Source organism: Simochromis diagramma, unplaced genomic scaffold (genome assembly GCF_900408965.1).
Source record: "Simochromis diagramma unplaced genomic scaffold, fSimDia1.1 OVJJ01000361.1, whole genome shotgun sequence".
NCBI classification, from domain to species: Eukaryota; Metazoa; Chordata; class Actinopteri; order Cichliformes; family Cichlidae; genus Simochromis; species Simochromis diagramma.
This window is the reverse complement of record NW_024386860.1, coordinates 8,322,680-8,342,755: the sequence shown is the minus strand read 5'-3', so window position 1 is coordinate 8,342,755 and position 20,076 is coordinate 8,322,680. Positions and strand designations below refer to the sequence as shown.

The following is a 20,076-nucleotide window of genomic DNA, read 5'->3' as shown; positions in this document are numbered from 1 at the left end:
GTGAGAAAGGTGACTGGAAAGGAAAAACTCAATGCATCATGGGAATCCCCAGCAGCCTACGTCTATTGCAGCATATCTAAGGGAGGATTCAGGGTCACCTGGTCCAGCCCTAACTATATGCTTTAGCAAAAAGGAAAGTTTTAAGCCTAATCTTGAAAGTAGAGATAGTGTCTGTCTCCCGAATCCAAACTGGAAGCTGGTTCCACAGAAGAGGGGCCTGAAAACTGAAGGCTCTCCCTCCCATTCTATACTCTAGGAACAACAAGCAGGCCTGCAGTGTGAGAGCGAAGGGTGATATGGTACTACAAGGTCATTAAGATAAGATGGGGCCTGATTATTTAAGACCTTGTATGTGAGGAGCAGGATTTTGAATTCAATTCTGGATTTAACAGGAAGCCAATGAAGGGAAGCCAAAACAGGAGAAATATGCTCTCTCTTTCTAGTCCCTGTCAGGACTCTTGCTGCAGCATTTTGGATTAGCTGAAGGCTTTTCAGCGAGTTTTTAGGACATCCTGATAATAATGAATTACAGTCGTCCAGCCTGGAAGTAATAAATGCATGAACTAGTTTTTCAGCATCACTCTGAGACAGGATATTTCTAACTTTAGAGATGTTGCGTAAATGGAAGAAAGCAGTCTTACATATTTGTTTAATATGTGCGTTGAAGGACATGTCCTGGTCAAAAATGACTCCAAGGTTCCTCACAGCGTTACTGGAGGCCAAGGTAATGCCATCCAGGGTAAGAATCTGGTTAGATACCGTATTTCTAAGATTTTCAGGGCCGAGTACAATAACCTCAGTTTTATCTGAATTAAGAAGCAGAAAGTTAGCAGCCATCCAGCTCTTTATGTCTTTAAGACATTCCTGCAGTTTAACTAATTGGTGTGTGTTATCTGGCTTCATAGATAGATAGAGCTGGGTGTCATCTGCATAGCAGTGAAAATTTATGCTATAGCTTCTAATGATGCTGCCTAGGGGAAGCATGCATAATGTAAACAGAATTGGTCCTAGCACTGAACCCTGTGGAACACCATAGTTGACCTTAGTGTGTGAAGAGGACTCTCCATTTATATGTACAACCTGGAGTCTGTTAGATAGATATGATACGAACCACTGCAGTGCAGTACCTGTAATATCTACAGCGTGCTCTAATCGCGCCGATAGAATATTATGGTCAACAGTATCGAACGCTGCACTAAGGTCTAGCAGAACAAGCACAGAGATGAGTCCACTGTCAGAGGCCATGAGAAGATCATTTGTAACCTTCACTAAAGCTGTTTCTGTGCTGTGATGAGCTCTGAAACCTGACTGAAACTCTTCAAATAAACCATTCCTCTGCAGATGATCTGTTAGCTGTTTGACAACTACTCTTTCAAGGGTTTTCGATATGAAAGGAAGGTTGGAGATTGGCCTATAATTAGCTAAGACTGCTGGGTCTAGAGATGCTTTTTGAGTAAAGGTCTAACTACAGCCACCTTGAAGGCCTGTGGTACATAGCCGATTATTAGAGATAGGTTGATCAGGACTTCTTTGAGCAATTTTGTAGGAATGGGGTCTAAAAGACATGTTGATGGTTTGGAGGAAGTAATTATTGAAGTTAACTCAGAAAGATCAATTGGAGAAAAAGAGTCTAACTTAACATCAATGGTACTAAGAGTAGCTGTAGATAATATTACATCTGTAGGATGATTACTGGTAATTTTTTCTCTAATGATAAGAATTTTATTTGTGAAGAAGTTCATGAAGTCATTACTAGTTAACATTAAAGGGATGGTTGGCTCAACAGTGCTCTGACTTTTTGTCAGCCTGGCTACAGTGCTGAAGAGAAACATAGGGTTGTTCTTATTTTCTTCAATCAGTGACGAACAGTAAGATGTTCTGGCTTTGCGGAGGGCTTTCTTATAAAGCAGCAAACTATTTCTCCAGGCTAAATGATGATCCTCTAAATTTGTGACACGCCATTTCCTCTCCAGATTACGAGTCATCTGCTTTAGGCTATGTGTTTGAGAATTATACCACGGAATCAGGTACTTCTGATTTGAGACCTTAGTTTTCACAGGAGCTACAGTATCCAGAGTCAAATGTAGTGAGGAGGTAAAATTATTAACAAGATAATCAACCTCTGTTGGGGTAGCATTCAGGTAGCTGCTCTGCTCTGTGTTGGTACAGGGCATTGAAGATGATAACAGTAAGTGGATTATATTCTTAAACTTAATTACAGCGCTTTCAGAAAGACATCTAGTGTGATAAAGTCTACTCTCCACTGCTGTGTAATCAATTATTGTAAATGTAAATGTTACCATGAAACGATCAGACAGGAGAGGGTTTTCAGGAAACACTGTTAAATGTTCAGTTTCTATGCTATATGTTAAAACGAGGTCTAGAGTGTGATTAAAGTGGTGGGTGGGTTCTTTTACATTTTGAGAGAAACCAATTGAGTCTAATAACAGATTAAATGCCATGTTGAGGCTGTCATTTTTAGCATCTACATGGATGTTAAAATCACCCACAATAATTATTTTATCTGAGCTGAGCACTAAATCAGATAAAAAGTCTGAGAAATCAGAGAGAAACTCTGTGTAAGGCCCAGGTGGATGATAGATGATAACAAGTAAGACTGGTTTCTGAGTTTTACAGCTGGGGTGGACGAGGCTAAGCATCAGGCTTTCAAATGAATTAAAAGTCTGTCTTGGTCTGTCAATAGAAAATTGTACTTAGTAGTCAGTATAAGCTTTTAATGAAATAAGTTTGCATATGATAGAATACTGCATGATGACCTCTTTATAACCAGAGGTGGGTCGAGTATCCAAAAATTGTACTCAAGTAAGAGTAGCATTACTTTAAAATATTATTACTCAAGTAAAAGTGAAAAGTAATCGTCAACAAAGTTACTCAAGTAAGAGTAAAAAAGTACTGGATCAAGTGTTTTAGGTAGCAGGGCTGCCCTGCTACCTAAAATGTTTTTTTTTCTGCTCTACACTTTGAGTAGTTTTGTCCTTCCTTTTGCTTGTTAATAACAAGCCTGTGGGCTTTTGTAACTGGTACAACATTTGCACTAACTACTGTAATCTCTCCTGGGGTGTAACCCCCTCCCCGGGTGGCATTATCAACACCATTTAGTCACATTTACCGGTATTCTGCCTTCACACCACCACACATGCATACAGAATCAGTCCAATCATCTGTGAAAATGTTGTGAAATGACTGAAGCTGCATTTAATGCTGTCAGACTCTCTGAGAAGCTGCTGTTACTCAGACTCACACCCTTTCTCTGTAACTGAGCTCTGAACTTCCTGTAAGATAGACCCCACTCAGTCAGAGTTGAAAACCAGACATCAAACATCAGAACTGTGAGCATTGGTATTACTCAGGGGCACGTGCTGAGTACACTGCCACATGCTGTCTTCACATATATGAGTGTGTGCACCACCTGATCAATACCAGAATGATAACATTTGCATATGTGATTGGGCCGATTACTGGTAGGGACGGGATAGAGAAGTGATAGGACTGGTGGCCCGGTGTCAGGAAAATAATCTTGCCCTAAAAGTAGAGAAGGGCAAGAAGATCATTACTTATCTGAGGAAAAGACACTCCAATATACATCAGTCACACAGAGGTAGAGAGGCTGAAAGCCTTAAATTCATCAGGACACACGTCTAACAGTTTCTCAAAGGTGCTGACTCTCAGGTTACCAACAGAAACATCAAGGACTGTGACCTGGACGAGATGGAGCCATTCACTTCCATTTTTAAAAAATTTTTTTGTTCTTTTACTTTGTTGTGTTCTCGATGTCATTACACAAGTTCTGTTTTGGTCTGTCACAAGATGTGTCTACATCTGTTAAACTGGTAGCTGATAAGTAGAAGCTTATTGATTGCAAAGAGGATTAAAATACATTTAGAGGACTTAGCATCTGAGGCTCAAAGTGGCAGGTATGGTTATCTGAGTGATATGAGTGTGATGAGTGATTCATTACGAAGATATGGTGGGTCATTGAGTTACATTTTTGAAAATTTTTTATCTAAGGTTGTATTTTTTCTACAATTTCAATATTTTTTTTCACTCCTTTAGAATGTTGAAAATACTATTCAGGGCTCTAGAGTGCGACCAATTTGGTCGCAAATGCGACCAAATTTTTCAGTAGTGCGACTAAAAAAAAATATTTGGTTGCACCTGTGCGACCAACTGTTCGGGTAGCAAAAAAAAAATAAAAAAATCTGCAACCTTCCCTGTGGTCAACAACAGACACACATTATGCCCCTATCGTGGACTAAACCAATCAGAGATAGTAAGGGGTGGGACCTCTCTGATTGGCTGTGGTCCAATTGAAAGTGCAGGTGGATGTGGGAGGTGAGTAGCTTGAATAAAGCGATATCAATTCATTAAATCCTGAATCGACTTTTAAATATAACTGTGTTTTGCCAGAAACGCCAGATTCTCAGATTAAAGCTCACAAAACCATTTCAACAACAACCAAACAGCAAATGAGAGCAGGTACACGGACTCCACACAAAGACGTAAGCACAGAACGGACCCGACGCATCAGAATCAACTTTGTCTTTCTCGGCTTTCTCACCCGACGGCCCGTAGACGGACACGCTGTCGGAGCTTAGCGATCCTGATGCGTCCGGTCCGCGCTGTGTTTACGTCTTTTTGCGCTGATTCTGAGCTGCAGGTTTTGTCTCTCTTTCAACCAAAATTTACCGAGCCAGCAGCAAAAGAAGCAGCAAACTGCGCTTCACATTTGATCAATGTCGTCATGAATTTTGCTGTTTTGCTTCCACGACTATTAAAATCACACTTCATGCACAGCTAGCTCTCTCTCTCTCTCTCTATACTTCAAGAACAGTTTCCCGTCTCCAATCTCTGTTTTCTGTATTATTCATTCGCTTATTACCCACCAGTCTACCGCTGTTTACAGCGCTGTGGCTGCTGTCTTTTTCTTTTCTTTTTTTCACTTAAATGACCTCGGACAAGAAAGCCTATTTTTTCTGTTGTTCAATACTGAAGAAATTTAAAATTTATATGCAGAACATTGTAGAATATTTTTAAGGTTATCTGCTATAAAAAGCCAGACCAGGAAAATCTCCTTCATGTTTTTCTGTGTTTTATTCTCAGTTACTTTCACACAAAGGCATCTGCTGTGATGTTCACAATTCTGATGAAGTCAGTACTGATAAATGATCAGAATTATAATATTTCTGACTGTCTGAGGCTAAGTTGAATCGAATCGGGAATTTGAAAACCGGAATCGAATGGATTATAGAAATCAGTGATGATACCCAGCCCTAGTGAGCAGCCTAGGCACGACAGAAGTGGATGTAGCTGTAATAGGAAAAGAACTATTGCTAACTTTTCTGTTAAGTTAAGGCCTGATCCTTCTGAAATTCATAGCCAGTGCTCTGACACGGTGTCATCAATCTTTGAATGCTGAAAAAGCACAGTGTATCCAGAAAAACACATTATATTATATAAATTATTATAAAATTTGTGTGCGCCTAAGTTTTGTGCCGGTACGCCTAACTTTTTAAAGTTAGGCGTACCGGTACGCCCATGGCAAAAAGTTAGTCTAGAGCCCTGCTATTAAAGGAAAGCAAAACGTACTTTTCTGTCAAAACACAGGGCTGATTTTTATCATGAAAACATATAATACAAGTGTATTACTGACAGCAACCTTTTCATTCCATATATTAGACCAGCATCATATGAACTAAAGTGTCCTGCATTTTTTCCAACAAGCCACTAGGTGTTGGGTTGTGCACAAAGGTCAGCATTTTCGGTGACACTGGCTACACACTTGCAGAAATTATTGCTATATATGTGACATCACATGAAAGTGGTGCTTCAAGCTTCTAAACGTTCACATGTCGCTGATAAGCTATTTGCCCTGTCCAAACAGTATTCTGAACATATGTGCTCTTTGGCTTTTTCAAGTATATTACTTTAAAATGGTTTGCTGCCCTCACAGGTGTACTCTCACAGTTTTGTTCTGCTGGGCATTTAAATGAACTTTTGTGGCCAAGTTCGTGGCTAAATTGGCCAAGTTTCGGTGGACCATTAAATTGTGTTACATCTTATATAGTATAGTGGTTTGGATTTTTCTCTTTCAAATGTGGACAGAACAGACGTAGTAGTAATTGAGAGGAGCTGTTTGGTGATTTATAGCAAAGGTTCCTAGCTGGAATTGCAGATTAAATGCTGTGGTCTCAGCGCAGCATGCATTCTGACCACAAGGTTGCCACATAGCATTGTTGTTTCTTTTTGATGTGGTGCCTGGTCTGACATCGGCCAAAAAGTTAAACCAGTCGGCTTGAGTTTATTTCTTTATAAGGTAGCGACAGAAGATGCAATGCATTATGGGAGTTTTCATAGGAAATTCAAGTGATCAGTTATTAGGATCTTAAATCAGCGAAAGGTTGGCAATCTGAGATAAAAGAAAGAGGACGTCATTTCATTTTTATCCAACCTGTGTTGGTGGCTTTTTGTCGTTGTGGGTGTGTGGATTATCTGGGTGGATTTTGTAATATGACTGTAAATAAAAGAGTACTTTTGACTCATGAACCTTTCTGGCCCTTCTTGATACTTTCACCCATTGTGCATGAATTGCAGAAGGGGATTATAGCATGTCTTTGTGACACTTCTGCACACGTTTTAACGACTCTTGTTGTGAAATTGCTCCAGCACCTGGCCTGTCTAACAGCAGAGATAGGCAGTGAAACTGAAGTCGGGACTTAAGTGCAGCTGTCTCGCCACACATATTCAATATCTCTGCCTACCTGAAGCAAGATGGTGAATCAGATTTCTGGTTTGCAGAAGCATGTACACATGCTGTCTAACAGGCCTGCAGGAGACTGGCGCACAGTGTACAAAGGCGCACAAAGGTGTAAATAAAAATGGAAACCTTTTCACTTGCATTGAATGATAAGTGAATGATAACAGCATAATTATCTGGCTTCATCATGTGTTTTTGTCTTTTTTCAGGGCCAAGGAACACAAGGAAAGGACATTAGCCCAGCGGAAATCTGTGCTTCGCCAAGTTTGAGATCTTTGGTTCCACCTGCTGTGTCTTTGTGCGACACGGAAAAAGTGAATGGATGGTCTCGACATGCATGGTTCCCACCATGAAGCATGGATGAGGAGGTGTGATGGTGTGGGAGGTGTTTTGCTGGTGACACTGTTGGGAATTTATTCAAAACTGGAGTCACACTGAACCATCATGGCTAACACAGCATTTTACAGCGACATGCATCCCATCCGGTTTGAGTTTAGTTGGAGCGTCATTTACAGGACAATGACCCCAAACACACCTCCAGGCTGTGTGAGGGCTAACTGGCAAAAAAGGAGAGTGGAGTGCTGTGCCAGATGGCCTGGCCTCTACGGTCACCTGACCTAAGCCCAATGGAGATGTTTTGGGATGAGGTGGACCGCAGAGTGCTCGGCAAAAGGGCCAACAAGTGCTCAGTATCTCTGGGAACTCCTTCAAGACTTTTGGAAAACCATTTCAGATGATGACCTCATAAAGGACCTTGGACCACTGGCCAACACTCCAGTCCTTCTTCTACTTGGCCCAGTTGAGACACTTCTGACTTTGGCTCAGGCTCATAAGGGGTTTGACCCGAGGAACCCAACAGTTGTAGCCCATCTCCCAGATGCGCCTGAATGTGGTGGTTTTTGGAGCTGTGAGTCCTGCCTCATTCCAGTCTTTCTGGATCTCTGCCAGATTCTTGAATTTCCTCTGGTTGATAATCCACTGAAGGCCATGGTCATCTTGGTCATTTTGCCTGTCCACTAGACTTTCCATTGATATGCTTGGACACAGCACTCTGTGAGCAGCCAGCCTCCTTAGCTATGAACTTTTGTGGCTTACCCATCCAATGGAGGGTATCAATGATTCTCTTCTGGCCAGTTGTGAAGTCTGCAGTCTTCCCCATATTGAATCTAACCTGGGCAATTGAACCAAATTGAAGCAATTTGATGACACCTGGGAAAACCTGTAAAATTTGGGCTGATGTCTTCACAGTATTCTAATTCCTGATTTTGTGGGTTTTATGAACTGGATGCCCAAATTACATACAAAGAAACAACTAAGTACTTGAAATCATTTCAGTTCTGGCCCTTTCAGTTGCAATTTATTTGTTTTCCAATGTTAACTTGTCATATTTTAGTAATACGTGAACATCTGTTATAGTTACATTTTCATTTCATATATAACATCGGTTTGTTTTAAGTGTTTTTCTTCTGAATTTTCTGGAGTATAATGTGTAATGTTGATAATGCACAATGCAAGGTGCCACATGATTCATTACTGAAGAATGTAAAAAACAGTTTAAAATGGTTTTCATATAATTTATTTTGAAACTTTCCATTAAATGGTTTTCAAATTTAATTTTATGTGTTTCTTAGTTTAAGACTAGTTGGTTAGTCTATCCCCCCTCATTTAGTTGACTAAGCAATTAATTGCCAGGAACATCCCTGGTGTGCAGATGATTTAGGTCGTGCTAATAAGAATGGTTATGTTACCACTGCCATTTCCAGCTGAGGGTTTTTTTTTCGTTAATCTGAGTGGAGATCTTGTCATTGAGAAACTGATACTGCGAACCTGAGCCACCACTAGGCAGAGATGGGAAGTAACGATGTACAAATACTTCATTACTGTGCTTAAGTAGAATTTTCAGGTATCTGAACTTGTGGTCATTTTTTTGACGGCTTTTTACTTTTACTGCTTACATTTTCACTGTGATGATGTCACTTTCATTGTGACATCATCATCCCATAAGCCAATGCAGGTGTCACAAGACATTTTTGAATGAGGACATATTTATGTATTTGTATTTGTAATCTCTGTTATTTTTGTAAGAAAAAAACAACCCAAAATTGGGGAAATTATATACAATGTATTGTGACACATATTCTCTATGACAATTTCTCCCAAAAACATAAATTGCACGACAGAGTCCATGAATATATATGTAAAAGCTTGTTACATAGTAGAAGTATTTCAAATCAACATAAATTATTTACTTTCTAAATACAGTAATTTTTAGCAGTTCTTGCAGTTAGTGCACTTTAGCTCTCTGCGTCTAAAGGTTTGATCTTGATGTGGATGCCATTGAGTGAGCGGAGAACCAGTCGGGGGATGATCTTGGGTTTCATAGTGGGCTCCGCTATGAGCTGGTATCGCTTCAGTGTCAGAGCTGTCACCACTTTCATCTCATTCATAGCAAAGGTCTGACCGATGCAGTTTCTGAGGGAGGAAAATATTAAATGTAAGAAATATACAAGTGAATATTCTAAAGAACTGAAAAATGATGAAAATAATTTGATCCTTCTGAGATTAGGACATGAGGAATATGAATAGGAGGGATGAGTATAGTATGTTATTTTTTAACATTCAGGGCGAAAGGTGCTTGTATTTTAAATGGGATCAATTTTAGATTACAGTGAGTTCACCTTTTCCCCTACTTGCTTTAGCCCATCATAAAGCCAGTTTTTATTGTGTTGATGGAAATGGGGTCAGTGCTAAGTTACACATTCACATACTTGAGACTACTGCAAGCAGTCTCTATACAGTGATATAGTTTCAGGTGAGGACAAACCTTGGCCCAGCTGAGAAGGGCACAAAAGCATGAGGAGATCTCTTGGCAATGTTCTCTGGTAGGAAACGCAGAGGGTCAAAGACCTAATGTAATACAGGACAAAGAAAGAGAGCAGTGTTATGTCTATTACTTGTTTTCTGAACCTTATCACTCTTACCAAACTGCATTCTGACACACATAATATAGTAAGTCATTAAACCAGCTTGAATCTGTTCTGAGGTCCACTTTGGCACCAGGGACCTACCCACCTCAGCAAATACAGCACAAAAAAACAAAAAAACAAAAAAAGCAAATACAGCACTAGTAATTAATTTAATGCCCTAGTTTCATGATTGCTTCTTCAGTTATTTGATAAATTATTTGCAGCCTTATGAGCAGAGTGCTGAAAAACTTCATAATTTTATTTCATCATAGATTCTGTTGATGATGTATTCCATGTAGTAAGTTGTGCTGGGAATAAAATTGTCTTTACTTACATTAGGGTTTTCCCAGACAGATGCATTCCTGTGAATTCCATACACACTTATTCCAACAACAGAACCTACATTTGAAAGAAATGTGTACTTAGTTTATTATTATTAAAAGATTATAGGATGTGTCTAGCTGATCATTATCATACAAACTAAACAAACATACACCATATCCTCCTATGGCATTCCTAAGCCCATGCTCACCGTTTTAGTTCTGGGAAGGAGAGAGACTTTGCTTTACTGAAGAAAGGACTGGATAGTGTTCTTGGGGCTCACAAGCACTTTTCCGAGGATTATAAATATCAGATCTTGCTCGATCACTTGAAGTTCCCAAGTGACCGGATCAAAGATAAGAATAAATGTTGGAGATGTGGCTGGAATCATTCTGCTGAAGGCACGCTTAAGAAACCCTGCAACACTTGTGGTGAGCAACACCTCCTTGTATAACATGTCCTTGCCAAGGGTAAAGAACAAAATCCCAATATTCTGACCATGTGTACTGCATCCAGCGTCATCTATGTTGACCATCCCAGTCACTCCGGTAGGGTGATGTTGAAGGTGGTAAGAGTCAACTCCACAATGGGAAGAGGACCATGGACACCTTGCCATGCTGGATGACGGTTCAGAGAGAACCATAAAATTGCCTGCTGCTGTGAAGTTCCTTGGCCTTGCCCAGACAGATGAGGTTCTGGCCCTACAAACCATTAGACAGGATGTCCTGCAGCTGAATGGGGGAAGCATATCATTGGAGGTGTCCACTAAAGGTAAGCCAAAGATGAGGCATCAAATACTGAATGCTTTCACAGCAGAACAACTGGCTCTAGCTGAGCAATCCTGTCCAGTGGAAACACTCAAAAAGAAGTACAGCCACCTACAAAGACTTCCCTTCAAAGGTTTCAGCCGGGTGAAACCTATGATCCTGATTGGATCAGATCCCCTGCACCTTCTCACTCCTGTTTGACCGGTGATCCGGGGACCACCTGGAGGGCCAGTAGCAGTCTGTACTGAGCTGGGGTGGGCACTACAGGGACTCGCCAAAAGTCTACCACATCCAGCGGATGAACAGGCATGCTTATGCTCGTCTTTCATCACACAGACACCACAGCTCTACAAAAATATTGAAAGGCTGTGGCAAATTGATGTCCTCTCTTTCAGAAATGAAAAGGAGGTCACTAGGTCAAAGGAGGACCAGTAGGCAATAGATATCCTTGAATCAAAGACTGGGTACAGTTAGCTACTCCATTGCTTCGCTGCAAAGACTTTCCTCAGGTGAAGGCACCTCAAGAGGCTGTCATGGCTCTTCAAAGAGCCAATAAGCATCAACTATGCAAGGACCCCAGCAGAGCACAGACATACAACCAGGAGTTCAAGACAGTGGAGAAGGCTGGCAATTTGGTAAAGTTGACTCCAGAGGAGGTTCAACTGAATCCTGGTACATTCCACGCCATCTTGTGCATCACAACAACAAAACCTGCCTAGTCTTCAACTGCACCTTCCTGTACCAGCAAACTGCTCTTAATGACCTCCTGCTGCCAGGCCCCACGCTTAGCCCTTTGCTCCTTGGCGTGTTACTCCGATTCCGCCAGCATGCGGTGGCCATAAGCTGGGATATAAAGGCCATGTTCCATCAGGTGCGTTTGCTTCCCAAAGATCAGCCTCTGCTTCGCTTTCTTTGGAGGGATGGACAACAGGAGGATCAACCTAATGTGTATGAATGGTGACTGTTACCATTTGGCATGACCTGCAGCCTTTGCTGCACCACTTATGCTTTACAGCGGCATGTGCAACACCACCGTGAGGGGGAATGAAGATGTATACGAATCTGTCCACACTGCCATTTGTGTGTCCATGTGGACAACTGTGTCCAGTCGCTTCTGACTCCACACCAAGCTAAACAACTCCTGGACAAAACAAGGCAACTACTGGGCATGGGAGGATTTGAAATACTGCAGTGGGCCAGTAATGTGCCAAAGGTGGTGTCCTACCTGCCTACTACTGCCCGTTCTGACAGCTGTGAGCTCTGGCTGACTTCTTACCAAGCTGACCCACAAGAGTCGATGCTTGGATTATGTTGGCATTGCCCCACTGATACCTTGCCCACAGCACCAACTCTTCGCAATGCGTACAAGGTGTTTGCTAGCCAATATGACCCTGTAGGGTTTCTCATTCCCTATACCACTAGAGGGAAGATTCTTGTACAGTTTATGTGGCTGGGATGAACCTGTCACCTGTGTCCTTTGTGCCGCCTGGGTAGAATGGGAGAAGGAGCTACCATACTTGCAGAGCATTACCATACCAAGGTGTTATATGCCACCTGTTACAGACTCTCTAGTTTCACCTTTGAGCTGCATGTGTTCTGTGATGCCTCAGAGAAAGCTTATCTGAGGATCACAGATTGCCACGAACATGTCAGCACTACATTCCTGATGGCAAGATCCCGATTCGCTCCTCGGAAGAGATTGCCGACGCCTCGGCTGAAGATCAGTGCTGCTCTCACTGGAGCGCAGCTTGCTAAGACTCTCCAAACCTAGCTTACTCTACCGCTGCAAAATACTATCTTGTGGACTGACTCTACTACTGTGCTGAGTTGGTTGCAGTCTGATTTCTGCCATTACAAGGTCTTTGTCGGGACTTGAATTGCTGAAATCCAGGAGCTCACTGGTTCTCACCAGTGGAGGTATGTCATGTCAGTGGAAAACCTGGCTGATGACATCACAAGGGGGAAGGGACTCTGTAGTCTTTCATCAGCCAGCCATTGGGCTCAGGGCCCCCAGTTTATGCAACAAAGTTCAGTGCACTGGCCCTACTGGTAGGGCTGAGACTACAGATGAGGGGTTGTTATGTGGCCTTGTCACAGTGGCAAAGTCTCTTACTCCAGCCCCAGGAACTTCACATCTTGGGAGGAGCTTGTGAAAGCCACTTACCATGCTCATCACGGGGCAGCTTCTCCTCCAATGACTGCCACTGATCGTGTGGAAGCAGAGATAGCCATCTTAAAGTCAGCTCAATATGTTTCCCTGAAGATGTGATGGCCCTGATGAAGGGAAAACCTCTGTCCCCAAATAGTCAACTTTGTTCGCCCTGCCTTCAATATGATCCGCTTACTGGCCTGATAAGGGTTGGATGTCACCTGAGATGTGCTGAAGGTCTGGACTCAGACACCATACACCCTACTGTGCTACCTCCCGAACACCCACTAACTAAGCTCCTTGTCCAGTACTTTGATGTGATTTTGTTGCACCCTAGTCCAGAGCATGTCTTTGCAGAGATAGGGCGCACTTATTGGATCATCAGAGGTTGACAAGTAATCTGGAGACATCAAAGACAATGTGTAGAGTGCCAGAAATTCTCACCAAAATGGCCGATTTGCCCACAGCAAGACTCCAGATCCACAAACCTGCTTTCTGGTCAACTGGAGTTGATTGCTTTGGTTCCTACACCATCAAGATAGGCCGGAGGCATGAGAAGCGCTGGGGCTAAAAAATGTCATCTCTGTGGCCCATTTTGGGTAGTACTTTAATAAATGTGATTGCTCTTAAGAAGCAGTATCAGGTTGATGCACCGCCTTAGCAGATTTGTTGTGGAGGAATTTGTGGCCAGCTTTATTACCGTTTAATCTTTATTCATGTTCTACTGTATTTCCTGTTCTTGATCACAGAAACCACACCATATCACCCCTCCACATCCTCCTATACCATGTCATATCTCCTTGCAGAGGTGTGGACTCGAGTCACATGACTTGGACTCGAGTCAGACTCGAGTCATTAATTTTATGACTTTAGACTTGACTTGAAAAAATGTTCTAAGACTTGTGACTTGACTTGGACTTTTACACCAATGACTTGGGACTTGAATTGGACTTGAACCGGTTTACTTGAAAAGACTTGATATTTTACCCCAAATATAAAATTTAACATGCATATTATATAGAGATTGAAAATGTGACGTCATTCACGGGTAGAACCGCAAAGGATTCTGGGAACTCGTGGCAAGCGGTACTAGCGCACGCAGGCTTTCAATTAAAATCAGTTATACAGCGATAAAAAGAAACACAAAAATGTCAAGAAGCTGTTGTATTATTAACTGCAATAGCCGGTCGCATGACAGCCACGGGAAGCCGACGGGTAAAGAGATCGGTTGTTATCGGATTACGTCGTTGAAGAGAAATTGTTCAAGCCATGTTTCCGAAGTAACAAAGACGCGACGGATGGCCTGGATTGCAGCCATTCAAAGATCAAATATAACGTCCCAGAACACTCCAGCTCACAGGTTAGTCTGCTCCAAGCATTTACACGAAGGTCAGTGCTGTTTAGTAGTTAATACGTCATTTTCATAACATAATTAGTGATATAGGTTACAAGCAAGTCTGGCGCTGAACAGAAATTGTCGCGCTATGCTCCTTTATTTATTGTGTTTATTGTGCATAAATAGTGAATTGTCCTGACACAATATTGCGTTTCGCTTCTGTTATTATGGTACATTGACAAAAACATATACTTTTATTCACAGGATAAAACAGTTGTTTTGTATCACTAATTGCCCAGTACGATTACAGCATACAATATTATTGTCACTGCTACATTTCTGTGATGGGTACCAGAAATTATTTCCACTACTAATTAATTACCGTTGAGCTCAAAGGTCCTATTAATAAACGGTTAAGGAATGTGTATTTATGACGACAATTTGTGAGACTGGTAAACTTATGATACGTACGATGGTCTTTCGTTCTACACGGTGCATTTCAAGGTCCTGTACCCATCCGTCGGTAAACTGTACCTGGGCTTGTTGCAGTGACCTGAAGTTACTAAACTTCATGAGTGTGTGCACTCACTCCAAGAACCGTATGATTATAAATATGCATATAAATATGCTACAATAAGATAGCTGACTTCATCTAACTAGCAAATGTTGTCCAGGCTACGTTGGTGATGCAGTTTTTTTTAATGTGTATGATATTTTTGTCATGCGATTTTAAAGCTGGTCCTACAACCGCATCCCAAGAATAACATGCAGCTTATCTCAGAACTGTCGGTGAAAATTATTCTTGGAGCTAGGTTTAATTGAGCTGCATTTTAAAGAGGTGCAATTTCACAATTTGTGTATATTTTTTAAGTTCACTATTTTGTCATGTGTTGAGAAAAACACAGATTTTAAAATTACATGGTCTAATATTTACATTTAGCATATAACTGCAACATTATTTTTTCGTTTTTTTTTTTTTTTAAAGACTCGAAAGGACTTGAAATTCAAAGTTTCAGACTTGTGACTTGACTCGGACTTTTACACCAGTGACTTGAGACTCGACTCTGACTTGCCTGACATTACTTGAGACTTGACTTGAGACTTGAGGATAAAGACTTGAGACTTACTTGAGACTTGCAAAACAATGACTTGGTCCCACCTCTGTCTCCTTGTACCTTCAATTCGAGTATAAATAAACTCCACCTCTTACAATCTACTCCCTGGATGTCAGCCTCTCCTTCTGACCAAGGATAACTATTGTAGCACAACCCAGCATTAGTCTGATGTGCACCATTCTGTACAGTGAGGTTGCAGAGTGCATAAAAATCTCCAACGCTTTGCTGACTCAGTAACTGCAGAGCTCTAAACCTCCTCTGGCATCAACATCAGCACAAAAACTGTGTGCCTGGAGCTTCATGGCTCATGGATTCCCATGGCTGAGCAGTTCCAGTGAGTGTAATGTGTAGGTGGCGGTGTACTTTCTGCCCATATAATGTATATGATAATAATCTGGTGCCAACATTTAAATACTCCCATTTGGAAGAATGAAGCACTGACAAAGCAATTACGCCACACGTTTAAGAGATTTATACTAGTTTATAGAAAAGAAACTCAATGTGACAATACAATCAAATAATACCAACGTATCCTTGTAGAATAATAAAGTAATAAGTATTAAGTCGATATAGGTCCTTTATGGAAATGTACAAAAATGTAATTTTTGTATGTAAAGAAAAACAACGTCGTTTAAGAGTTTGTGTTTACCATGTAGCATGAAATGTTTCCAAAAGCATTATTAAATGAAGACATTTAATGTTTACTCTTTGATAATAACAACAGAGTAAAATCACTGACCTGCAGGCACTGTTCTCCCATCACAAAAGGTTACAGTTTTGGTGATTTTTCTGGAAATTCCTGGTACAGGGGGGTAAAGGCGGAGAGCTTCTTTTATGCACATTGTAGTGTATGGGATTTTACTGAGATCCTCCCTTAAAATGAGACCGACATGCAGTGTTAGTAAAGTCAACTAATAAGAAATCTTGTTTATATGTCTCCTAATAAAGTTTTGGTACCACAGAATGGCACAAACTTGTCTCCCTATTGCAATGTTGTCCTTTCATAAGCCTACCACTCCATGGTTTCCTTGTCATGCAAGGCCTCCATAATCTCCTTCCTGCAAATCTTCTGATGTTCTGGGTTGCAGGCCAGACAGTAGAGGATGAAAGACAGGCCACTGGCTGTGGTGTCATGGCCCTCAAACATGAAGGTGTCCACTTCTGCCCGCATATCTTCATCTGACAGACCCTGCTGGTTCTCATCCTGGCGTTGAAATAAAGGATATTTACAGTTGATAAAAGACAGAATGGACTGCACTATACTCTAACTGGGCTTCTCAATAAAAGTCCTTTGTTACTTTTGCTGCTCAGGCTCATTATATTACTTCATCACCCGACTTCAACTCAGCTTTAGCTGGATAACATTCATCCTTATACAGATAACTTTATAAAATTGGGAAATTATTCAGCAGCCAAGTATCAAGGTCAAAAAAAAAAAAAAAAAAAAAAAGCATGAAAATAAAAAATAAATAAAAATTGGATCATTTTATGTGTTTTAATGTGTTTTAAACTGAACCCATGTCATGAAAGCTAAGTCTACTAAGAGAATAAACATGCTAGCTGAGACAGCCCCTACAAGCTGCTGTTTAGAGAAGTTTTTGGAAGAAAAACTGGACAAAACACTAACCAGTGTTAATCAGTCTCTTCACAAAAGAGATTTTGTATTCAGGTTGCTGAGGGTGAAAAGCCTGATCATCATCTTTGTGTCAGAGGACATTAACATGCTAGCTGCAACAGCATGCATCTTTGCTTATTTGCTGCATGCATATGCTATTTCAGCTTTAGGCCAGTACTTCAGATATCTGACACGATCTCAAGTTGGCACTTGCCTTATTTTCTGTATGACCTTTATGCAGGAAAACCCCAGTTTGTGACTTGCCTATACATTAAGCAAATCCTACAATGGGAATTGTGTTGAAGTAAGAGGCTGAAACTGATGACACATAACATACTCTTGCAAAGAGAAGGATGTCCAGAAAGTCCAAATATCTCTTTGCCTGTATTTGTCCAAGCTCCTTCTCTTCCTTTAGTGCTTCTTGCCTCTTTCTTATAACTTCCTCTTTAGAAAAGAATATAAAATGCAAGCATTTGTAGATCTGACACTATAATGTGAGGCTCACTGATTTTTGGCAACGGTTCAGATGAATCAAAGCAAAGCTTACCTGTATGACTGAGGGTCACCTGACGTGCTTTTCTGTATCTGAAACCATGTGGGCTAAGGTGGAAAATGAGGTCACTGTGGTACGGAAACATTCTGAGCCGAAGATCAATTAGAAAACTGAGGTCATAAACTGCTTTGATGTATGCATTTGTTCCACTGAAATGACAAAGGAGGCAAACATTAAATGCAGATTTACAACAACCAAAGACTCAACATAAAACTGACACTGTAAATGACTCTTTAAAAAGATTCATCTGGGCTCACCCCTCTGTCTGACAGTTGCTGTAGCAGCTGAAGGCACACTTCATAATGCTGTCCAGTGTCATGAGGCTCATGTGTTTAAACAATTCAAAAGGCTCATTTGTGCTTGCATAACTTTCCCACTTATCCTGCCAACAATGAGAGAACAGATGTGATCTCTCTGCAGGATACAGACACTGCTCCTGCTTTACTTCTATGATATTTACTGACATGTGCTGACTTTGATTTTATTTATCAATTATGCAACTAAATTGTCTTCAACGTACCAACATAGTCTCAGCAGACTCTGACATCAATTTTACGTATGGTTTCAAAACATCATAATGGAAACCTGGTGTTAAGAGCCTTCTGTGGCGGAACCACTTCTGACCTTCTGACACCAACAACCCATTTCCTGAAGAACATGTCCACGGGTGAGGAAAGCAGCAAAACAAACAACTCTGCACTTAAAAAAATGCTGTAGGAGGGAGAAAAATGAGCCTTACCAATCCAACCCTCAATAAACCGGTAGACAAAATCATCTTTTGGCTCTGTTAGGAAACAAAACAAATAAAAATTGTGTTAGGGACTTTTAACTTTACTACACAGTTATAAATGTGCATCAACACAACAACTACGTAAAACATTTCTCACACCTGATGATGTCAGGATAGTTTTTGCATAATCTGGATGCTGAATATTGATGATACTGAGAAAGGGGCCAAACCAGATTGGGAAAACATATGAGTACTCCTGTCCCCATTTCACTACCTTGTCCATATCGGTCCCATCTTGTTTAAACTGAAAGAGAAAAAGTACAACTGAAACACATCACAGCAGGCAGACTTTACACGCTGTCAACTGTGTGTCTCTGTTTGCAGAATGGTGTTCTCCAACATGGTGTGGTCAGCTTTACTGGACGGTTACAGATGTTACAGCTGCTGCGAGTGTGTTGATACAGTTACCTCGAGAACATGTCCAAACAGCCAGTGTGGCGGCGGCCCCCAAAAAGCTTGGAAGTTTCGCTGTGCTTCCCTTCTTTTCGCAAATAGAATTGTTAATTTATACACCACGACAAAAAGACAGAGAACAGCAAAGACGTAATGCATGTGAGGCCAGCCCAGCTGAAACTCCGCGAAAGTTTTAGCTAGTTTCATCTCGCAGGTGTAAGTGTCTTCCACCTCCGCCTGCAGGAAAACCTCCCCAACAAAGCGCAAAAGGTGATCTGAGCTCACCTTTCTGATAAGAGCTGGAGGTAAAGCGATGTTTTCAGTGGTGTCTCCGGTAGGCGGGGAATCTGACACCCAATAAAACGTTGACTTCATGTCCTGACGGAACTGTCGGCGTTTTGAGCGCAGGAGTGCAACAGCAACATCATTACGGCTGAAAATGAGAACTGGGATGGTGAAGATGCTAATATGGGAAGAGTATCGAATTAAAAAGTAGATTATGAAGAAGTGCGGTTAAAAAAATATTTACAAATTCTATCAAAAATAACTTTGTTTGTTAACCGAAATAATTTCTTCTTATGTAAAGTGAACATCACACGCAAAAATGTAGGTTTTCCTTTTGGCTATTCTGTTTGCCTTAATTCCCAAAGTGTAATTGTGTCAGTTGTTGTCCTTGGCAGTCAATAAGTTGGTTACAAGTGCTTTGTGTGCACATGAAGTCCAAACTCCAGTGAGTTTAACCGTACAATAAACTGTACAAACAGCTCAATCACAGTTTTGGTTCAACCCCCACAAACATTATCTCAGCATAAAATACAATGTGAGAACATATTTGGCATCTATATATTAAAAAAGAAACTGGTTTGCGATGCACATTTTGTGTCTTAACACCCATACTAAATGTAAGAAGCAAATCATATGCCAGACCACATCAGAAAAACAGTGTGGGTGACAACCTTGCTAAATTTCCTCTGTACTGGCTGTTGGACCACTTCCGATGTGTCAGGCTCATTTAAGCTGTTAAGATCAATCTAAAACCTTTTGCTGAGAGGCAGAGTTTGTGATCTGCGTTTTTATGAACAGTAATGGTACAGCCAGGATGCTTCATGTTCCACCCTGAAAACTAAAATAACATCAAAATCAAACGTGGAAAATCCTAAATTAAAATAACAATGGCAATTGTGATGAAGTGTTTTGAAAGGATCAAAAAGACTGTCCTGGCTAGCGTGGACTCTTTACTTTATGCATATGCGTATAACATGTAACACCACAGTGCATCAGTCTACTGGTGAGTCA

The 20,076-nt window shown here is 41.1% G+C and overlaps 1 protein-coding gene across 1 annotated transcript; it reads right to left on the bottom strand.

Moving 5' to 3' along the window:
• Positions 1–8,335: 8,335 nt before the first annotated feature.
• Positions 8,336–19,170, bottom strand: LOC120732598 (cytochrome P450 4B1-like). The gene is made up of 12 exons (XM_040030323.1): positions 18,796–19,170; positions 18,487–18,631; positions 18,337–18,381; positions 18,118–18,245; positions 17,855–17,979; positions 17,592–17,746; positions 17,382–17,488; positions 16,443–16,633; positions 16,169–16,302; positions 10,076–10,140; positions 9,600–9,682; positions 8,336–9,247 (listed from the first exon to the last, which is right to left on the bottom strand). Exons 1-12 carry the CDS (start codon positions 19,153–19,155, stop codon positions 9,070–9,072), a joined length of 1,716 nt encoding a protein of 571 aa, XP_039886257.1. The 5' UTR covers positions 19,156–19,170; the 3' UTR covers positions 8,336–9,069.
• Between the last annotated feature and the right edge of the window lie 906 nt (positions 19,171–20,076).